A 19,638-nucleotide genomic window follows, 5' to 3' on the forward strand; every position below is an offset into this window, starting at 1 on the left:
TATGCATTTTTCAATAATTTTTGAATTGTAAAGTGATCTGCATTTTAATTCAAATTTCATCGTCATGAATATTCAAATCTAACTGAATATATCAATGCAGATAGCCAATATTTAAAAAATGAAAAATAATTAATGGGAATTCTCAGCATTCAAAAAATCGAAATCATTGTCAGCCGGAAATTGATAAATCCTAATAAACAAGGCGGATCGAGCAATAGGCAAGAGATTAGTTCATTACAAATATTCACACTAGTGAAATTTTGTTGGACTAAAAATTCGAAAAATGTACAATTCAGAATTCAAATCTTGCAAAGCATATATCAATATATATGATGAATAGCTTTTTTATTTGCATTGAGATATTCCATAAAAAAGAAATACGAAATTTTCAAGATTGAATTTGAGGAATATCTCAGTGAATTTAAGAAGTTAGAATGACCTTCAACAAGTGGTATATAAAAAATTCTTTTGGCCCTTCTAACAATATGACTAAACAATATGATAACGGAAATAGAGTATTTCTTTTTTGCAGAGAATAATATTGACTGATTTTGATGTGTAACAATGTCACTTTGAATTGATGTCTAATACGTATTACAATGAGTTGATGACATTTTCTCAAGGGTCTGTTAAAATGCTTTCAATTTTTACAGTGGACCCTTAAAAAAAACAATCTTTTCCATATTAACAATATTAAAGAAGGAATGTAAAGACACTCCTATTCATTTTGCAGTCATTCGCAATTGTAAAGAAATAGTTAAAGTACTAATATCACATGGAGCAATCATCAATCTAAAAAAAATAATGATGAAGAAACTGCTTCATATTTTGCTGCAAAACATAATTATAAAGATACAATCAAACTCCTAATTTCCCTTGGTGAGCAGACGTCAATATAAAAAATATTGATGAAGGAGCAGCAGCAGTTTTGATATCTTTTTGATGCAAATAATATTAAAAAAAAACTTGTTGGAGAAACTCCTCTTCATTATGTTGAATTATATAAATGTGTGAAAATAGTAGATATGTTGATACTGTTTGTGTCTGTTGATAGTTCAAATATACTTAATTCTAGAATCAGTGAAACAATGTAAGAACTTGTATAATGCGTTTTTTTGTCCTTATCTACTTATTCAAAATGATATTATATGGAAGCCTGTTTCACATTGGTAATTTCTGAAGGGTGCACCCGTATGTACGTTTATTTGAGAGGAGGAGGATTACCCTCTCAATTTTGAGGGATTCGTTAGTTTATTTTCTCGATGAATATGCAATAAAATTTGATTTTTACCTTATCAATATACTTCATATAATATACACATGTTCATGTAAAAACTTTTTTCCAAAATCCTCAGGAATTAAGGGCGCACACGAGAGGATCATGTAAACTTCAGAATTTAGAACCTTATTTTTAGGCATTATCTTGGCTACCTATTTAGGCTCGAAAAGCAAAAAATATCAAAAAATACAACTTGACTCCATTATGACCCTTTCATGGAGGTAGTTTTTATCCGCTAGTATTTTCCCTTTGAATCTCTTTACAATTCGAAATCAAATTCAAAACTCAGTAGAAGAAAGGAAGAATCGACTTACTACGGTTGTAATACGAATAAATACATATATTTAATTATTTTTATTTACATAATAATTGTTTGAAGCTCATATTCCATCAAATTTTTAAATAAAAACATTCAAATGTTGAAAATGTTCATATATTTTAATAGGGTTTTGGCACTTTATTGAGGAATTACTACATACATAGTCGAACTGAACTTGATATTTTGAAATTTAAATTATTTATCAAAATTAAAATTTAACTTGAAATTTATAATTATTTAGTCATATTTTGCATAATTCTAAGTAGATTTTGTAAAAAATCAAGAAAGAAAAATTTTAACGTGCTTTATTTTTTCTTTTTTATAATAATACATATTATTATATAATTAACATATTCATAATGTTTCACCCTTTCAAAAATATAATCCTCCTCCTCTCAAATAAACGTACATACGGGTGGCCTCTTTTTTCAAAAAATTAAAATTTGAAATTTTGGGCTCAAATATTAGAGATTTTTTCAACCTTCAACGATATTTGTTGTCTATATCAGACCTCCTTTCTTTTTGATACTTAACATTGTTCCTAAATCTTAGCCGTTAAGGCTGTTCTGAAAATATTTTTTTTCGAAAAAAATTCTTAAAATTCAAAAATCCCTTAATTCCTGAGGATTTTGGAAAAAAGTTTTTACATGAACATGTGTATATTATATGAAGTATATTGATAAGGTAAAAATCAAATTTTATTGCATATTCATCGAGAAAATAAACTAACGAATCCCTCAAAATTGAGAGGGTAATCCTCCTCCTCTCAAATAAACGTACATACGGGTGCACCCTTAATTTTTTGAAAAAAGAGGCCACCCGTATGTACGTTTATTTGAGAGGAGGAGGATTATATTTTTGAAAGGGTGAAACATTATGAATATGTTAATTATATAATAATATGTATTATTATAAAAAAGAAAAAATAAAGCACGTTAAAATTTTTCTTTCTTGATTTTTTACAAAATCTACTTAGAATTATGCAAAATATGACTAAATAATTATAAATTTCAAGTTAAATTTTAATTTTGATAAATAATTTAAATTTCAAAATATCAAGTTCAGTTCGACTATGTATGTAGTAATTCCTCAATAAAGTGCCAAAACCCTATTAAAATATATGAACATTTTCAACATTTGAATGTTTTTATTTAAAAATTTGATGGAATATGAGCTTCAAACAATTATTATGTAAATAAAAATAATTAAATATATGTATTTATTCGTATTACAACCGTAGTAAGTCGATTCTTCCTTTCTTCTACTGAGTTTTGAATTTGATTTCGAATTGTAAAGAGATTCAAAGGGAAAATACTAGCGGATAAAAACTACCTCCATGAAAGGGTCATAATGGAGTCAAGTTGTATTTTTTGATATTTTTTGCTTTTCGAGCCTAAATAGGTAGCCAAGATAATGCCTAAAAATAAGGTTCTAAATTCTGAAGTTTACATGATCCTCTCGTGTGCACCCTTAATGTTATATTTGGTAGATATATATTCAACATAAAAAGATTATTTCATGAATAAAATTTACAAATGATAGCAATCAAAAAGTTTATTAAACCAAGTATTGTGGACGTTGTTGAAAGAATTCTTTTATTGACTTACTAATATGAAACAAATATAGAAAATAATTTCTATCATTCTTATATGAAAAGTGATTCAAATTAATATCATATTGGTAAATTTGCATATATTTATATAAAAATTTAAGTAATCTAATATATAAATTTAGTTCACAAACACGCCATGGCGAACGAACCAATCAGCTTGATCCTGGTTGTCACTGCAGTACATTTCGTTATGCTCGCCAATGTCAGCAGGGTATAAACCTTTTGCATTGACTGATAAATATTCATTCATTTTAATGTTAAGTAATTTAAATGGTTGTCTGAACTCCATTGTGTCTCCAATATTCATTTTTAGGTGGAAATCAAGAAATTATAAATGAATGCTTGAAAGATCAAATGCCAGATGATGCATCCATGAAATATGCAATAGCTTCACACAACATAGATTTTGTAACATTTTTAATGTATGAATATCACATAAGAATTGATTTGAAAGAATGTGCAAAGTTTAATAATCTCAATGCATTTTTTGTTCATTTTGATCAAACTAATGATATCAATGATGATGGAATTCCATCTCTTTTTGAATTATTCAAATCGCAAGGATCTGATATCAATGCAAAAAGTATAACCTTGGGATATTCTGCACTTCATTCGACATCTAAATATAATTGCATTGAGGAATCAAAATTATTGATTTCATATGGGATTAACATCAATGCAAAAGATAATCAAGGGAAAACTCCTTTAATTGTTGCGTCAAAATCTAATCATGAAGAAATGGTTGCACTCCTGGTATCATATGGCGCCGATGTAAATGAAAAAGATAATACTGGACAGACAGCACTTCATTATGCTGCAGCGATTGATAATGATAAAGCTATAGATATACTTCTTTCACATGATGCTGATATAAATGCAGAAGATAATAATGGGGAAAAGCCAGCATTACGCTTGCATAAGAAATTAGTTCATGGTTTCCATGCAGTATCAAAATATTTTCACTTTTGGAACCCTAATTAGGTTCAAGTCCCTCGAAAAGTAACATCATTCTTCTTTTTTCCTATAATTGTAAGAAATAAAAATCAGATTTTACATTCAGGAAAAAAATGATGTAAAATTAGTCATATTTTCCCTTTATTTTGAAAACTTTTGCTGCTTACGGTGTTTGCCAGGCAAAATTCAAAATAAATAATTATTTCAAAAATATAATTAAAATATTATAATATTTATGTAATTTATAATTTATATATAAACTCTTTAATTCTGTTTGTTCTGCTGGTAATACATATTTCCATAAGGTGGGCTGTAAGAAGTAGGAGAGCCATAAGGCTGAGCGGCAGTAGGAGATCCATACGGCTGTGCAGCAGCAGGGGATCCGTATGGCTGTGCTGCGGTCGGAGATCCGTAAGGTTGAGCTGCAGCGGCTGGAGAGCCATATGGCTGAGCTGCAGCAGGGGATCCGTATGGTTGTGCACCTGGCGATCCGTACGGGACAGCAGCTGGCGATGCCTGGCCTCCGTAAGCGTATGCGCTGGATGCAGGCGATCCGTAGCTATCTCCGTAGGAAGAACCGTAGCCTCCGTACGGCTGGTTGTAAGCGTAAGACGATGGTGATCCGTAAGTTGTACTTCCGTAAGAAGGAGATGCAGATTGAGGAGAATAAACTGAATTGTAAGCATTTCCGTAATTCGAAGGTGCTGGTTCTTGTTGTGTAGTTGTTTGTGCGTATGTTGGTGCGTCGTATGTTTGTTGTTGTGTTGTAGATGGAGCAGATTCTGCAGGAAGGTCATCATCCTTCGAGAAGAGTCTTTTCATGAAGTCGTTGTTATCCTTCTTGACAACAGTGAACATGCCGTTAGTTCTGAACAATCTGACAATCTTTTTGGTCGTATGCAATATTACGTGCATATCTTCGCCAGTTGCCTCTTTAACATCGGCAAGCAAGCCTTTGTACGGGCCCTTGATGATCTTAATCGTCTGGCCCTTCAACGATAAGTCTTGTTTCGGACGCTGAATGACGAATCCGCCGGATCCAGCCGAAGGAGCGACGTTCTTTGGCGTGGTGAACACGGTGATATCGGAAGGTGGTCTGACGAACAAACCGCCCATTGTTTGCTTCTGCTGGGACTGTAAGAAAACTTTTGAGTGGGTTGTGTGGATAACTGTGGCGTTATACCTTTCATCCTTGACCTTGACTACGCTGGAGATCGTAATGGCCTTTCCGTTCGATGCTCTGACCGTATCATCTCTTGCCTTGCACAAGATTCGAGACAAATCAGCGGAAATAGCAACACCTGTATCCAAAAGAATGAATGCAATATCATTCTCGATACGCCAGATAACACCGCGTTGCTTATCAAGCAAAACAACGAAATCATTAAGTCGATACTGGCCAAGAACGATCTGAATCTCTTCTTCTCTTCTTGTATGTGCAAGGTTGGCCACTTTTTCGGATACGATCGCGTCGATTGAAGTGATTTGGATCTGTGCAGTAAATGTTTTCATATCTACACCGAGAACAATACCGATTTTACCTCTATTTGCACCGGCGATGATCTTAACTCTATCGCCTTCGTGGAAGTACTTCTCGAGGAGGTCGGATTGTATGTCGAATTCGATGCCGTCGTATTGAGCTTTTTCTACTTCGTTTGTAGCACGAGGAGCGACATGGATGATGTTTCCTTGTACTCCAAGGACATCAACTATGACGTCCTGGTATTCGTGTGGTTCGAGAATTCTTGCGATATCGCCTTGATTGAAGGTTGTTGAGTTTGTAAGGCCAAGAGCTGAGTACATGTTGTTCTTGAAGTATGGTATGCGCTGTTCGAAGTCGTAAAAGTTGTCTTGGAACTTCTTTCCGAAGTCCATTTGAATATAAGCAACTTTTTGTAGTTTCTTTGTCTCGATTTCGTGGTAAAGGAATGGGCCGTAGAATAATGCGTTATCGTACTCCTTGAATTCGACTGTAGAATCGCCAATTTGTAAGGTTGTGTCGGTAATTGTCGCGTGGTTTATGATTCTCTCGGGTTGGAAGTCGGCTTGAGGGATGCGAACTTCTTTGGCGGCCTTGCTCTTCTTCTCTGGAAGGGTATCGCTCTCAATACGGTCGTAATCAATACGAGGAATAAGTTTAACCATAACCTTGTTTCTGTTGATGTTGATATTGATGACTTGACCGATATCGCCTTTGACGAAATATCCGCTTTGAGAATCTTTGAGGATTTCGACGAAATTTCCTGGATGAAAATCAACTTCTGTTCTTGGAATGGTCATGGCCTTGGCCATTTCACTGTATTTGAGGTTTTTCATTCTGTTGAGGTTCATAATGAATGGAAGTTCAGAACAGAGAGTGTTTGCATCGGCTAATGTTCTCGCTTCAACGTAAATGAAGCCTGAGCTGATTTTTGGAGTGTAGGCGGCAAAAGTAAGATTGTATTGGGATGGTGAATGTGCAAACTTGGCGTAAAGGTAAGAAATTACAACGAGTTCCTTTCCTGGTTTGCATTTTACATGGAAAAGCTGGTTAGAACCTGTAGATGGCTCGAGGGCAATTCTGTATGAAGAAAATGGCTGAGAAAGAGCTGAATCATCGAAGATAAATTCTGTTTCATCGACTTGAGCATAGTCCTTAGAAATCTGGTTGAGCATTTCGAGTCGCATTCTATTCTCTTTGCGTTCTTCTAGACGTCTGCGCTTGTCATAATCACGAAAAACTTTTTGATCTACAACATCATCGTCATTATCTAAAAATTGATTATCTGCTTCATTGGCAACTTCTTCTTCTTCATCAACTTCATCGCTGCTATCAGATTGGTCAAGAGCTTCTCTTTCCTGGAAATTTCTAACAGAAAATCCGTTGCTCTTGTGAGGCTTTGGCTGAGTGTATTCGCCAGTATCATCTTCGGAATGCAATTCCGACATATCACTGCGGGAGTCTGAGGAATCCGACGAGCTCGACATCTAGCTTTGTAAACTTTTCAATAATTTTGATAACGGGGCTAGTGCCAATTATTAAAAGTAACCATTTTGCATATTTATGAATTCTACAACATAATTTTAGAAAATTTTCAAAATATTGAAGGATTTTTGATGGATTTTTAAGATATTATCAAATCAAGTTTGCTATTAAGTTGTTTTTATCAACAAATCTAATTATTTTATAGTAATGTGATGCTGTTTATCAAACTCAACTTAACTAAATCCTGTATTGCTCACAAATTACCTTGAATAGATTTCTACAAGTGCGGCTACTCCAGCCATGAAATACACTATGAAAAATGTTAGCACGCGAAATATGTTTATTGCAAAATTGCTTTAAAATATAATTTTCAATATTGATAAATAATAGATTTAGTCTTTTCAACTGTTAAAACAAATAGAAATATATAAAATCAATCATTATCTTATTCAAATTCTTGCCTTTTAATAAAATTATCAATTTTTATTAAATCTTTGGAAAAATGTAAGTTTCAATTATTGAAAAGCTGCAGCATCGCGATGTATTTATCAACTATATGTAATATTCTATTATACAATTTAATCGGGGTTATTCGACTCATCAATTGCTATTTTGCCCCAAAAGTCATAGATATAAAAGGAACTATTATATATATTGTGATCCTCAAATATTCATGAACAAAATTCAAGAGATTTTCATTAATGCAGAAAACAAATTTTTCATTCAAATTTTATGACACGATTTTTTGTACTTGAAATACATTCGATTCTAATGAATTATATATGAAAATATTTAAAAGTGACATTTTGATTTTTCAATTCAAAAAGTTACAGGTTTAATATTAAATTAATTAATTAATATTAATAATATTACAGAGGAGCGCCATATGATAATGGAGCTGAAGGAACTGGAATCTTTTTGAGTGCTCCTGTCGGGAATGAATACGCACCTATATGGACACTAAGTAATGATCCATCGACAGGTTACAAAAATAGTAATTACTCAGGAACAAACGCAAGTGCAGCATTATTTGCAGGAGCATTTGCAGTATGTTTGGGCAATGCATATATGGTTTTTCCACAAGTATCAGATCTTTTTTATGTTGCAGCAATGACGGCTACAAAAGTTTATCCAAAATCACATATGTGGACCAAAAATGCTTTTGATTTATACTTTAACAGGCAATTCGGATTTGGAAGGCTTAATGTTAAGGAAATGTGTGCGGCTTTTCATGATTTGAGTGTATCTTATGGAAGTCCTGTAAAAATCGTATTGAAGAAAACAGTAAATATGCCATTACCAAATGAAGAAGTAAATTTCACATTCGAATTTAAAGAAAAATATAATTCAGTTGTTTGTGTTGACCTCAGAATTCATTCGAAAAAATTGTCTTTTGGATCATTAAATCCTCACGTAATTAGCCCTGGTGGAACTCGGAGTGAATTAAAACTAATAACAATTGATTCAATTGATTATCCAATCAAAAGTGTTGATTTGAATTCATATCAATTTCTTGGAGAGAACCCGAAAGGAAATTGGACAGTATCATTCCGAATTAATGATTACTCAGATCATGGAACTTTGGAGACTCTAGAATTAAGATTATATTGTACAAAAAATGGTCCATTATCATCACAAATAAACCAACCTGATGGGAATGATCCATACAATATTAGCGATTCATATATTGAATTTCCATCGAATCTTTTGAATGTAACTGCTGCAGAAAACGTTACATTCAATATTAAACTTAAAAATGAATGCGTAAAAAAAGAAAAGTACAGCATTTGGTTTGCCGAACCTGATGGTGAGAATAGAGTACCATTGACAGAAGCACAGATTATTAATAACTATACACAGGTTAATATTCCTTATTTCCCTTCTGTATTCAAGGATCAAATGGATTCAATATTAGTTATAGATTCATTTTCCCCGAGATGTTTGTATTCGTCAAGAGTTAAATTGAACTATACAAATAAATTCAAACCAGGAATTATTTCACCAAAGAATAAAGCAATCATTTCTTCAGCGGAAACTGATCTTGAAGTTAGCTATGCTCTTCAATTACCAAAAGTCGTATATGCTAAATTTACAGGCTCTTCTGCAGTTTCAATTCTTTCCCCTGATAGTAAGAAACTTCTCAAAAGAATGTTTCAGAAAAATATTGGATATATACATGCAAAAGGTATTGTTCCAAATACAAAGAATTTTTATGTGCAAATAAGTCCAGCATCAACTAATTTAGGCTTAGATTTTCCTGTAATGACAATTGAAATGTTCATTATAGAACAAAATGGAAAATTCGCTCCAATGAAGCTTGTAAATAATGCTGCTGGAATTTCATTTCTTGTCTTATTCTTCGTCAGCCTTATAACATTGTGTACTTATAGAACAGTTTCTTTATGCATGATGAAGTAATTCAAAATAGTTTAATCCGTCATTTTTATTAATTTGTTATAAAAGTAATAAAAAGAACATAATATGTTTAGCATTTGAAAACTTTAACCGCAATTGATTGAGCAAGTATATCATGATTTAATATATTATTATTCATCTTAAAATCGAATAATATAAATTAAAAGTGTTGAAAAAAGAAGCTGTAAATTTTGTTTCATAATGAAGAGAAGTTGCACCAATATAATTTGCATTATAATGAAGAGGTTCTCAACCATATTTCAAGTAAAATAAAATATGTGAAAAATTGTTGCAGAATGAAGAACTGTTATGTAATGTAGGTTCATTTCTTAATAAAAAGGGAATAAGATAAAATTCATATCAAACAATATATCATTATATAAAAATAAACTCGAAATCGTATTCTTCATGGAAAAACATTACATGATTATGTTTAATAATGAAGAGCATTTCCACCATTACTTTCGCATCCATAATCATTATATCAAAAATAAGATGTATATTTGTTAAAAAAAGAACAAACAAAATTTAATTTATCAACAAAATAAAATCAAATTAAACATATTGAGGAACCATCTTAATAATATTTTCTTTGTTTGGAATTCCTAAAGTAAATGGAGTATTAAACTCATTACCAAGACAAAGAGTAACAACAGTCGTGCAAATCATTGAAGGAGCACTTTCGGCCCTGACAATGTTTGTATTTGCCAAAAGTGAAGTGACTTTTGCATTCATTGTTGTCACTCTTACGAAACCTGTTTTAAGTGGCTGCACGCAAATGACTGTTGTATTCTTGTCCTTGTTGAAGTCCTTCGACGAGATGGTGATACCATCCTCGCTCCAGACAACTCTGACGTCGTTCATCGTGTCCTCGCACTTCGGTTTGTATTCGCTGTCTGCGGGAACAACGAAAAATGTCCCGTCCAATCGCCAGTCGCCAAATTTACGAGTCGTACTTTTATCTTTCCGACCAAGTGACTCGGCAAATGACTGGAAGTCTTTCGATGTCTCTGACCACTTCCAATCGAATTTGCCGCCGCGAGCGAAGTAGAGAGGAACTTTCGCTTCTTTTTTAACAGTTGTGGAGATGACTCTCCGAAATGCCTGCATAATGTTGCCGGCTGATGGAAGAGTTTCGTAGCGGTTCTCGCCAAATAACCCTAGACAATACATGGCTAATAATGTACTGTCCGAATTAGTTGGTTTCGATTTCTTCCTCTCAATTTTGGCGGTTTTTTCCGATAAAATTTTGAATTCACGGTTTTTATCGTTCTCGATTTTTTGATCGGAATTTGTTGGGGTGTTGAGTAATTGGCGGAGATTCTGTGAAATAATCTTCTCTTTCAAATTTGAGAAGAGTTTGGCGGTTTGACTCGATGGGTTTGAATTTTCGAAATCTTCCTCTTCGGATTTCAATGTTTCTACCTTTTCTTCAATGCCATCGCTCTTGTCTTCCTCTTCAATGATGTCGAATCTGTGAGATGTCTTAGAAGTGTACCTTGCGGTAAGTAATTGCGCGTTCTTTTCAGATTCTTCGTTCAAAACCTGCAAAGCGTCAATACTCGATACACCAATGCACACAGGATTTATATCTGGCGAGAAACTTACTACATTTGATGCCGAAAGGTGAGAAACTAACACTTCAATGATATCTGGCATGTTTTTGATCCTTGAAAGGAAGTCTTCTATGAAGTTAAAGTCTCCTAATCTCCTAGAGAGTTCGATGGCAAGTATCATAAGTTGGGCAGAACCTCTTGGATCCTTTTTTGTTGAATAAATCATAAAATGAGTTATAATAATACCAACTAAGTTAGTCAATAAGTCATTGTTATTCGTCTTAAGAGTATCTGCAACGTCAATAAGCGAATACATGCCATCTGCCAAGTTATATGAAATATTAATTGATTTCAAGCAATCTTCGAGATCAGGAGGTATCGGAATGTTAAGAGCCGCGTATCCATGAACCAATCTTACGAAAGACATCGTCGTATCTGTGAGAAATGACTTTGAAAATATGGCAGTAAAGATCTTGATGATGTTTGCAGTTATGACCTTAGAGGATATTCTATTCAAGTCATTTCCAGATGATCTGTTGAGGAAATATATCGAAGCTGATTGAGAATACTGAGTATTCGACGTATTGAGCAAATTAATCATCTTCTTCTCAATGGAATCAATTGCTTTGGTGATATCATTGACAGTGAAGTACAAAAGAGCTGATTCCAAGGCGGAAACAACCGATGTTTTCGGATGAATTTTCAGATCGTTCAGAATATGGACCAAGAAGGGCACAATGGTCATAAAGATCGGATTGCCTGATAATATGGAAGAAGCAGCCCTATCTAAGCCAATTTCGACATAATTTTTATTTGAAACGCATAGAAGCTTCAAAAGGCTCAGGCATATCTTGGATGTCATCACTGGAGTGATATGCGGCCCGATTTCCCTTGTGTAGACAATCTTCGATACAACATCGACGGTTTCGAACAGAATCAGAGGATCTTTAGTTTCAAAAGCAACTTTTGTGAATGTATTCAAATAAGGAATAAGAATTTCGGCGGTTTTGACATGAATTACAGAAGGAAGTGATTGTATTGCCGAAACGAAGGTTCTTGTGAATGTAGAATACATTTTTATGAGTCCTGGGTCTTGGTCCCAGTTCCTGAAGAAGAGTTTGATGAAAGTATCCGCTTCTAATTTCGGTTTTGTGTCGAAAACGACTGGGATGGCTTCTATGATGCTCATGTAGTCTGTAGAGATCGTAGTGTCCTGGGAATTCTGTTGGAAGAAAACGTGCATGAATAATTTTCCGCAATGATTAGGATAGCGGTTTGTAATTATTTCCATGTCAGAGATTGTTAGCTTGAGTATTTGTTGTAAGAATGCGCAGGCCAGAACTCCGCCAAAGCTCCTTGCAATCGAGATAACATCTTCTGGGAAGTTTTTCAGCTCTGAAGCGATCTTCGCTGGGATGACTTGGTTCGCTTTGTAAGTCATAAGCAAAAATAGGTAGATGGAACATGGATCTGGGTTCTGAATCAAGGTATCAGCGTATGTTATCAAAATGTACTGGGCGTTGTCGATTTTTCGCTGGACTATTGCATCCCAAACATTTATTATGTTGGCCATGTATGATTTCGTTGAGGTATTGTCGGGTAATAAAAGAGATTTTCCTAAAATTGGGATTGTAGCGTTAAGAAATGAAGAATGGAGCTGCAGAACCTATCAGCAGCCGAAATGACAATATTTGATAAATAATCCGAGTACTTTTCGAAGAAAGAAATCGCAGTATTTTCTGCAGTTTCGGAAATAACCAATAATATGTATTCTGGATATAACTTACTCATCTTACTTGCATCGATAGATGGATCTAGCAATGCGGATGCGAATAAATTCAAATTATATTTTGGATTTTTGATTAATTTGATTTGGGACGAAGTTGAGTTAAATATGACAGGCAAAAATGACTCACATATTATTGTCCACCAATACGTGAAAGCTGACTGATGCTGCTTGAAATGTTTTAAAAATTTCTCATAAAGTTTCACGAATTGCTTTGGATTGTATTCCGGCTCTATTTTTGTATCTGGTATATAGCAATTATAAAGTGATTCTGGGTTTTCTATGAACTGCGACATGTCCATACCGTAAACCATCAAATCACCGAGCAATTTAAGCTTTACGGTATCATTTGTGTTTTCGAAATAGTCTAGAATAGTGAGAAATAGGTCAAAACTCTGAAAATGTATCTCCTTTTTCATTCTATAGTGCATTAATAATTTAAATAAAGAAGAAATCCCTTGATGGAAGTCGATTAGTTGGATTTTTGACATTATATCTGATGTTATAATAATGTTGAAATAGTCTAGACCAGCAGTAAAGGCTGTTTTCTTTTTAATTAATTTAGAAAAAAGACTAGCAGGAATTTCATTGCAAAGGTCTTTGAGAAATGCAGCACAGAATTCTTTGAAGTACTTAGAACAATCCGAATTGTTACCACTTTTTGCCGCAGCGGATAACAAATCAAATTCTTGTTGCATTTGATATCGTCCTTCAGAAACAAAAATGTGACAGATTTGACAGAATTAAGATCTGATCCATGGATAATTCTTATTTCTATTGTCCTACTTACTAATATATAATTGACAACTAAATCTTGACATGATCTCCTCTATTCGGAAATCAGATCTGATAATTAGAATGAGCGAACAGAATATATAGCATACCTCAAGCAGATTCACATGTTTCCAATACTAATTTTGATTAATTCTTTAATAAATCGAAAATTATCTTTGGATATAAGTTTTTCGAATATTTTTCACTGATTATTTAAAAATAAAATCATTTTTAGAACTATTTATCGTTATGAATGCTTGGCTAGTACGTTAAGCAAATTTAAAAATTTGATTCTTTATTGAAAGTCGAGTGGTTTGAGTTGATTCTCTTTGAGTGTAATTGGAAATTAAACTAGATCTTTAATAATTGATATTTCCCGCCAAAACCAATTTTTTTTATAAAAAAATTTTTTTTTTCAAATATATTCGAATGAACCCCGTGAGCCTACGAAAGAGGCTCCGGAGGATCCAACGTCAAGAACAAGAAACTGCGGAAGTTCGAAGTCAGACAAACAAGCAGGTGGAGAATAACAAAACAGTTGAATTCCAGCAATTATTGAATTCAACAATAATTGCGTGTAAAAAATTATTCTCCAAATGCTTAAATGAAACCTCAAGTAAAGCAGAATCGAAACGTTCTTTGATGGCCGCCATATTTCAATCGAGAATTCTTATAGGCAGACTTTTAGCATTATATCGTTGGCACAGACAGTCTACAATCTCTTCGTCGACACTTACTGAAGGCAAATTCAACAATATGATCAACCATGTTGTCAGAAACCTTCAAAACATCAACTCAGAATTTTCCAAAGTGAATAATCTTCGGCCAGAAGAAGAAGCCGAAGCCGAAGAGAAGCTTGAAGTTATTCTTGCCAACGAAATCTCGTATTCTACCATATTTATTAAGCTTATTTCTTATGATTTTCCAAATTCAATTACAAATGTCATAATCCGCAGCACAGACTTTTCAATTACTATTTTCGATCGAGTCACGCTGAGCATAAGATTAACGAAAGATGAGCAATTTAAATTAAAGAATATGTCTTTCAAAACAGATTTTCGCATCAAAAGATTGCAAGTCCAAAATATAATTGCCGCAGTATCATCGATTCTTGATAGTGGTGTAAATGTCTTTACCCGCCTTGATAGATTTTTTAATAAGTGTTTAAACAATATTGCCTTAGCAGAATTCGCTGATAAGCTGATGAAATACGAAAGCAAGTATAAATTCACAATGCAGCACAAGGATGGTGTAATAACGATCATTTTGCCGGAAGGATTCTCTCAATTTAGAACTTTTAACGTATATTCCCAAAATCAAAAAATTGTCGTACAATCTTGCCACCCACAGTTTCTGGAGGGAGCGGCTGAGTTCCAATACGTTACATTCAATGATACAGAGCCGGAATTTTTAATTCCGAAGTTATTTGAGACAGCGCTCAAATCTTTCATGAAAGTGTACATGGATTTGTTGGACAAGTACGTAAAGCCTTTGATTCTCTCGTTAAAGGTCACACAATTAAATTATCACCTTTATTTCGAATTTAACGACAAACATGTCATGACAATTGGCTTCGAGCCATCTACATGTGTTGCTTCGATCATACATGCTCCTGGAATCTTTATTAATGCAGAAGATGTCGTTCACTGCATTAATCAAGGAATTCTCAACACAAGAAAGGTTTTCCGCTTGTTAATGAACCAGTACGCATTGACATCTTTGTTCTTCAACAATCCAAACGCTTTCTTCTGGGAAAAGTGGAAATATTACGCAAGAGATAATTATATCCCCGTAATTTCTTATTCTTCATGCCCAGACTACAGATTCAAGCTCTGCGCGAACCAGGAAGTTCCTTCTATCGAATTACTTCTTGATCAAGACGAATACAAAGAAAATTGCCACAAAATTTCATCTCTTCCACCTGCAATCGCAGCTGTTTACCTCCAGATCCGAAAAGACCTCGGATCAGCCGCTGTTTCGACGAAATCGAGGATTACATATTCTCCAGATTCGACTTCCATCGCCGCCATCGAGTTTTCGCCAACAGGAAAATACAGCGTCCACATTATTGGCAACAAATACAACAGATGCGCTTACAAGATCCACGGAAATTTCGTTTCTTTCCGGTTCAGCGATTATTTTGCCCATATTTCGGTTTCTTTCTCGAAACTTCTTAATGTGGCCAAGCAAATTTCCCAGAGCGACTTCATCAACTCGAATTATGATTTGTATCCGACTGTTGACGTCAATTACATGCCAGAACACATACCTGCCTTCCATGTAAGCATCCGTGGCATGCTCCTTTTGGCTTCAACAACAAGGTCCGTTGACTTAATTTTGAGATCTGATCAAGGAGTCAAGCTTGAGATTGAATTTGCAAGGTATTGCAAGGTCCAGCAGTGTATCTATGACATGATAACCACAGGAAATGCTATCAATAAGCTCAGCGCTTTCCTTTCTTCGGCGATGATGCAATTCTGTATTTTCCAAGATACGTTCCTTGCATATTCGAACCGTCCATCATGGTCATTATCCGCTTTATCGAAGGATAACTACTTCTCCTTAATTTTCCAGAGACATTTTACGATGAATATTTCATGGAAGTCGACGCACGTATTCCATGTCATTATTCCGAAGATTTCTCCATCCCTTGTCCTCCAAATCGCGCTCAGAAAGTTCCCAGGATTCTCTCCGGAGAAGAGATTATCTCATCCAACGCTAAGTGTCCACACCTCTCAACTTTCGAGCCTCAAGATGTACATAGAAGACTTCTTCCTCGACAGAGATGCCCTTCTTTACGCCAAATTCCACCCAGTTCAGCAGACAGATGAGAAAATGAAAGTTTTCGAGCCGAACGAGCAATCTCAATGGTTCCACTTGCAAGCTTTGATGTTAAACAGTGGCCTCGAAGTCAGATTGTCCCAATGGAATCCAACAGCTGATAGAATTTTGAAGGCATTTTCAATGTTCTCGCAAACAAGGAATTTAATGCGTGTACGTCTTATCTTCATGTCGCGCATTGCCCAGAGACCAGAATCTGTTGGTATTGCCGTTGCAAGAACCATGGAAGAGATATCAAATCTTCCGGGCATCGATTGGATGTCATTTGTCCGTAAGGCAACGTTCGAACAGGAACAGGAGATCCAAGTTAAGTTCTCATCTGTCGTTTTCGAACACAGCCAGTTCTCAATTCAGATTTCCTTAGTTGATGATACAACGAGAGTTAGAGTCACATCTGATATTGAGGGTGCGGATGATGTTGTTAATTTCTCGACGTTCAACAAATGGATTGGTAATATAATCCATAAATATATGTAAGAATTTTTTAATTTATAAATAATGTTTATGATTTAACTGTAATAGACTTCATATTTTTCTCATTTATCCATAAATTTGACTGAATTTTCTCAATTTTCCTTTGAAACTATAAAGAATATACTGATACTGTTTTGAATCATTGAATTTGGCTTTATACCTTACTGAAATGTCAATATTTATTTTCATTCTTTTTGAATGTCAATAAAATTAAATATCGTTGAAACAATTCCAACATCTCTAACAGAAATTCAAGAAGAAGCGTGGCTAGTTATCAATTCCGAAAAGTCATCGAGTCCAGTTTCTACAATTCCGTTTCTTATTAATAAAACATCATATGTTGATTCAACAATTTCGCTTGCAGTCAATTTAGATAACATAGAAAATAGCTTTTTATATTTTACATTATGCTGTTACTATCAAGGAAATGATGATATTATCCCGCTAGCAAGAACAAAAGTTCGAATTGGCAATATTCCGCTTGATGGAGTCACTCATTTTCAAATACCACTATATGGTCATCTTAATATTGACGATCAAATAATTACTATCACCCTTGTTGGGACATTATTGAAATCAGATCAACCCGATTTGAATATTCAAGAGTTTATAGGCTCGAATACTTACATTTATTAGTTTATAGACTACTTTAGATCAAATTATTCAATTTGCGTTTTGTTTGTATTATGAAATTATTCATTAATATGTTTATTTTTAGTATCAATCATTCTCATATCATAAATTACATTTAAACTGGATAACGGATTTTCCGCATTTTATTTTCACTTTCACATTGTATTATTTCAACTCTAACTCCAAATTCTTCCAATTTATTTAAATTTTGTCTCTCATTTCCTTTTTTGAACAATTGTTTTTAATTTAAAAAAAATGTTTAGTATGAATAGACTAATATATTTTAGACTGCAATTACAATAAGTACATCTTAAACAGACATTTCAATCTCGCCATCTTTTGGATTTGGTCTTCTTAAAAGATAAACGATCAGAATAATGCCAACAACCAGAATAATAACGCCAGCAATAGCAATACCTGCTATTCCAGCAATCTGTCCCTTTGTTAAAGATCCGTCAGATTGATATGAGTCACCTTTTTGTGTAGGTTCTGGTGTTCCAGCTTCTTCAAGGATCTGCACATGATAATGATGATCCTGTTTTATATTATCACTGGGAAACAATTGATGAATATGCTGGAGTTGTTACTAGAAAAACATTTGGATCAACTAGAACCAAAGGTCCAATCATGAGAGATTATGATGTAACAACAGACAACTTCATATATATTCCTAAATTAGAAAGAATTCTTCAAGGCAAGTTACTTGAAGAAGCTCCACCAACAGATTGGGAAACAGTTCCATCAGTTGCAAGAACATTAAACTTTGCATTTGTTGTCAGAGACAAACAATATTACTCCGGTGAACCAGGATATGTCACATTTGATACAGTCACATTACAAGTTACAGATGATGGTCCATTCAAAATCACCTCATTGAGCAGTGCATCATCATTTAGAAGAGGTAGTAAAACAACAATCCAATGGGATGTTGCAGGAACAAATGCAGGAAGTATCAATGCACAAAAGGTAACAATTAAGTTCTCACCAGATAGAGGTCAAACATGGCAAGATTTACATAGTAATGTTGACAACACAGGAAGTTACGAAATCACATTCCCGAATGTTGCAACAACACAAGGAAGAATCATGATCAAACCAGATGATAATGTTTTCTTAACAATTAATACTGCTGATATAACCCTTACATAAAATAAAATGAAACTCACTGCTGATATAACACTTTATTAAATAAAGACTGTATATTATTTAAATCATAAATTTATACATTATATTTGATGTACTATGAAAAGTAATGAATATCTTCAATCATAAATGAGAAATTTAATCATATTGGCAGCTAATGGAAGATAGTTATCATGATATATAAAATATTTTTAAAAAAATCCGAATTTTTTATATTTTACAGTAAATTAAATAAGATTTAATAAAATATATCATGTTCATAGTTTTAATTTCTTTGTTTTTCAATATCTTTATCGTAAAATCCGTATTTTATTTATTTTTTGATCAAAAAAAAAACTATTTCTCGAATTTATTGCTCAAAATATACTTTTGATTCATATTTTCTTTGAATCCTAAAAAATTTGGAATTTCAGCCAATGATAAAAACCATTTAAACCCATCAGATGACAGAATTCTATGAACAAACTTAGTAATTTCAGCTTGATACACATAGAAGCTTTATGGATGTTAGATATCAATTGATTGTTATGACAGATATATTAAAAACAAGAAGACTTTCCTAATGAAATAGTAGTATATGTGGAAGGGTTTAGTGACTTTTTTTGTTACATCTATATATAGACGATGCATTAAAATATAATTTATAAACACATTAAAAAAATTAACATTAATTTTAAAATAATTTATTTTTTTATCTTTTATAAAAGAAGCTATATATAGATGATGTCAGATATTCCGCGATTAATTAAACATTGTTTAAATCCTGAATGGGTTAAACTTCAATTTAAAAATGAAGATTGTGAATTATTAAATGAATATGAAAGCCAAAATAAGCTAATGAGGTATAAATATAATGATAAAGAATATTTAATTTCATGGAATCAATG

The 19,638-nt window shown here is 33.5% G+C and overlaps 8 protein-coding genes across 8 annotated transcripts, besides 2 other annotated features; 5 read left to right on the forward strand and 3 right to left on the reverse strand.

Moving 5' to 3' along the window:
* The first annotated feature begins 1,362 nt into the window (after positions 1–1,362).
* Positions 1,363–2,392: a mobile genetic element.
* A 22-nt stretch (positions 2,393–2,414) lies between these two features.
* Positions 2,415–3,072: a mobile genetic element.
* Positions 3,073–3,178: 106 nt separating this feature from the next.
* On the forward strand, positions 3,179–4,297 carry TVAGG3_0424780 (calcium ion binding; the record flags this gene model as incomplete). The annotated part of the gene is made up of 1 exon (XM_001321583.1): positions 3,565–4,191. The coding sequence occupies one exon, from the start codon at positions 3,565–3,567 to the stop codon at positions 4,189–4,191; it is 627 nt and encodes a 208-aa protein (XP_001321618.1).
* A 131-nt stretch (positions 4,298–4,428) lies between these two features.
* Positions 4,429–7,143, reverse strand: TVAGG3_0424790 (regulation of DNA-templated transcription, elongation; the record flags this gene model as incomplete). The annotated part of the gene is made up of 1 exon (XM_001321584.1): positions 4,429–7,131. One exon carries the CDS (start codon positions 7,129–7,131, stop codon positions 4,429–4,431), a length of 2,703 nt encoding a protein of 900 aa, XP_001321619.1.
* Positions 7,144–7,974: 831 nt separating this feature from the next.
* TVAGG3_0424800 (serine-type endopeptidase protein) lies at positions 7,975–9,814 on the forward strand (the record flags this gene model as incomplete). The annotated part of the gene is made up of 1 exon (XM_001321585.1): positions 8,198–9,547. One exon carries the CDS (start codon positions 8,198–8,200, stop codon positions 9,545–9,547), a length of 1,350 nt encoding a protein of 449 aa, XP_001321620.1.
* A 285-nt stretch (positions 9,815–10,099) lies between these two features.
* Positions 10,100–12,673, reverse strand: TVAGG3_0424810 (armadillo (ARM) repeat-containing protein family; the record flags this gene model as incomplete). Its single annotated transcript, XM_001321586.1, has 1 exon — positions 10,100–12,673. One exon carries the CDS (start codon positions 12,671–12,673, stop codon positions 10,100–10,102), a length of 2,574 nt encoding a protein of 857 aa, XP_001321621.1.
* Positions 12,674–12,717: 44 nt separating this feature from the next.
* Positions 12,718–13,584, reverse strand: TVAGG3_0424820 (uncharacterized protein; the record flags this gene model as incomplete). The annotated part of the gene is made up of 1 exon (XM_001321587.1): positions 12,718–13,584. One exon carries the CDS (start codon positions 13,582–13,584, stop codon positions 12,718–12,720), a length of 867 nt encoding a protein of 288 aa, XP_001321622.1.
* A 502-nt stretch (positions 13,585–14,086) lies between these two features.
* On the forward strand, positions 14,087–17,068 carry TVAGG3_0424830 (uncharacterized protein; the record flags this gene model as incomplete). The annotated part of the gene is made up of 1 exon (XM_001321588.1): positions 14,090–16,978. The coding sequence occupies one exon, from the start codon at positions 14,090–14,092 to the stop codon at positions 16,976–16,978; it is 2,889 nt and encodes a 962-aa protein (XP_001321623.1).
* Positions 17,069–17,173: 105 nt separating this feature from the next.
* TVAGG3_0424850 (uncharacterized protein) lies at positions 17,174–17,611 on the forward strand (the record flags this gene model as incomplete). The annotated part of the gene is made up of 1 exon (XM_001321589.1): positions 17,174–17,611. The coding sequence occupies one exon, from the start codon at positions 17,174–17,176 to the stop codon at positions 17,609–17,611; it is 438 nt and encodes a 145-aa protein (XP_001321624.1).
* Positions 17,612–18,108: 497 nt separating this feature from the next.
* On the forward strand, positions 18,109–18,875 carry TVAGG3_0424840 (uncharacterized protein; the record flags this gene model as incomplete). The annotated part of the gene is made up of 1 exon (XM_001321590.2): positions 18,236–18,757. The coding sequence occupies one exon, from the start codon at positions 18,236–18,238 to the stop codon at positions 18,755–18,757; it is 522 nt and encodes a 173-aa protein (XP_001321625.1).
* Between the last annotated feature and the right edge of the window lie 763 nt (positions 18,876–19,638).

The sequence above is a fragment of the Trichomonas vaginalis genome, chromosome V (assembly GCF_026262505.1).
Source record: "Trichomonas vaginalis G3 chromosome V, whole genome shotgun sequence".
Lineage (NCBI taxonomy): Eukaryota > Parabasalia > Trichomonadida > Trichomonadidae > Trichomonas > Trichomonas vaginalis.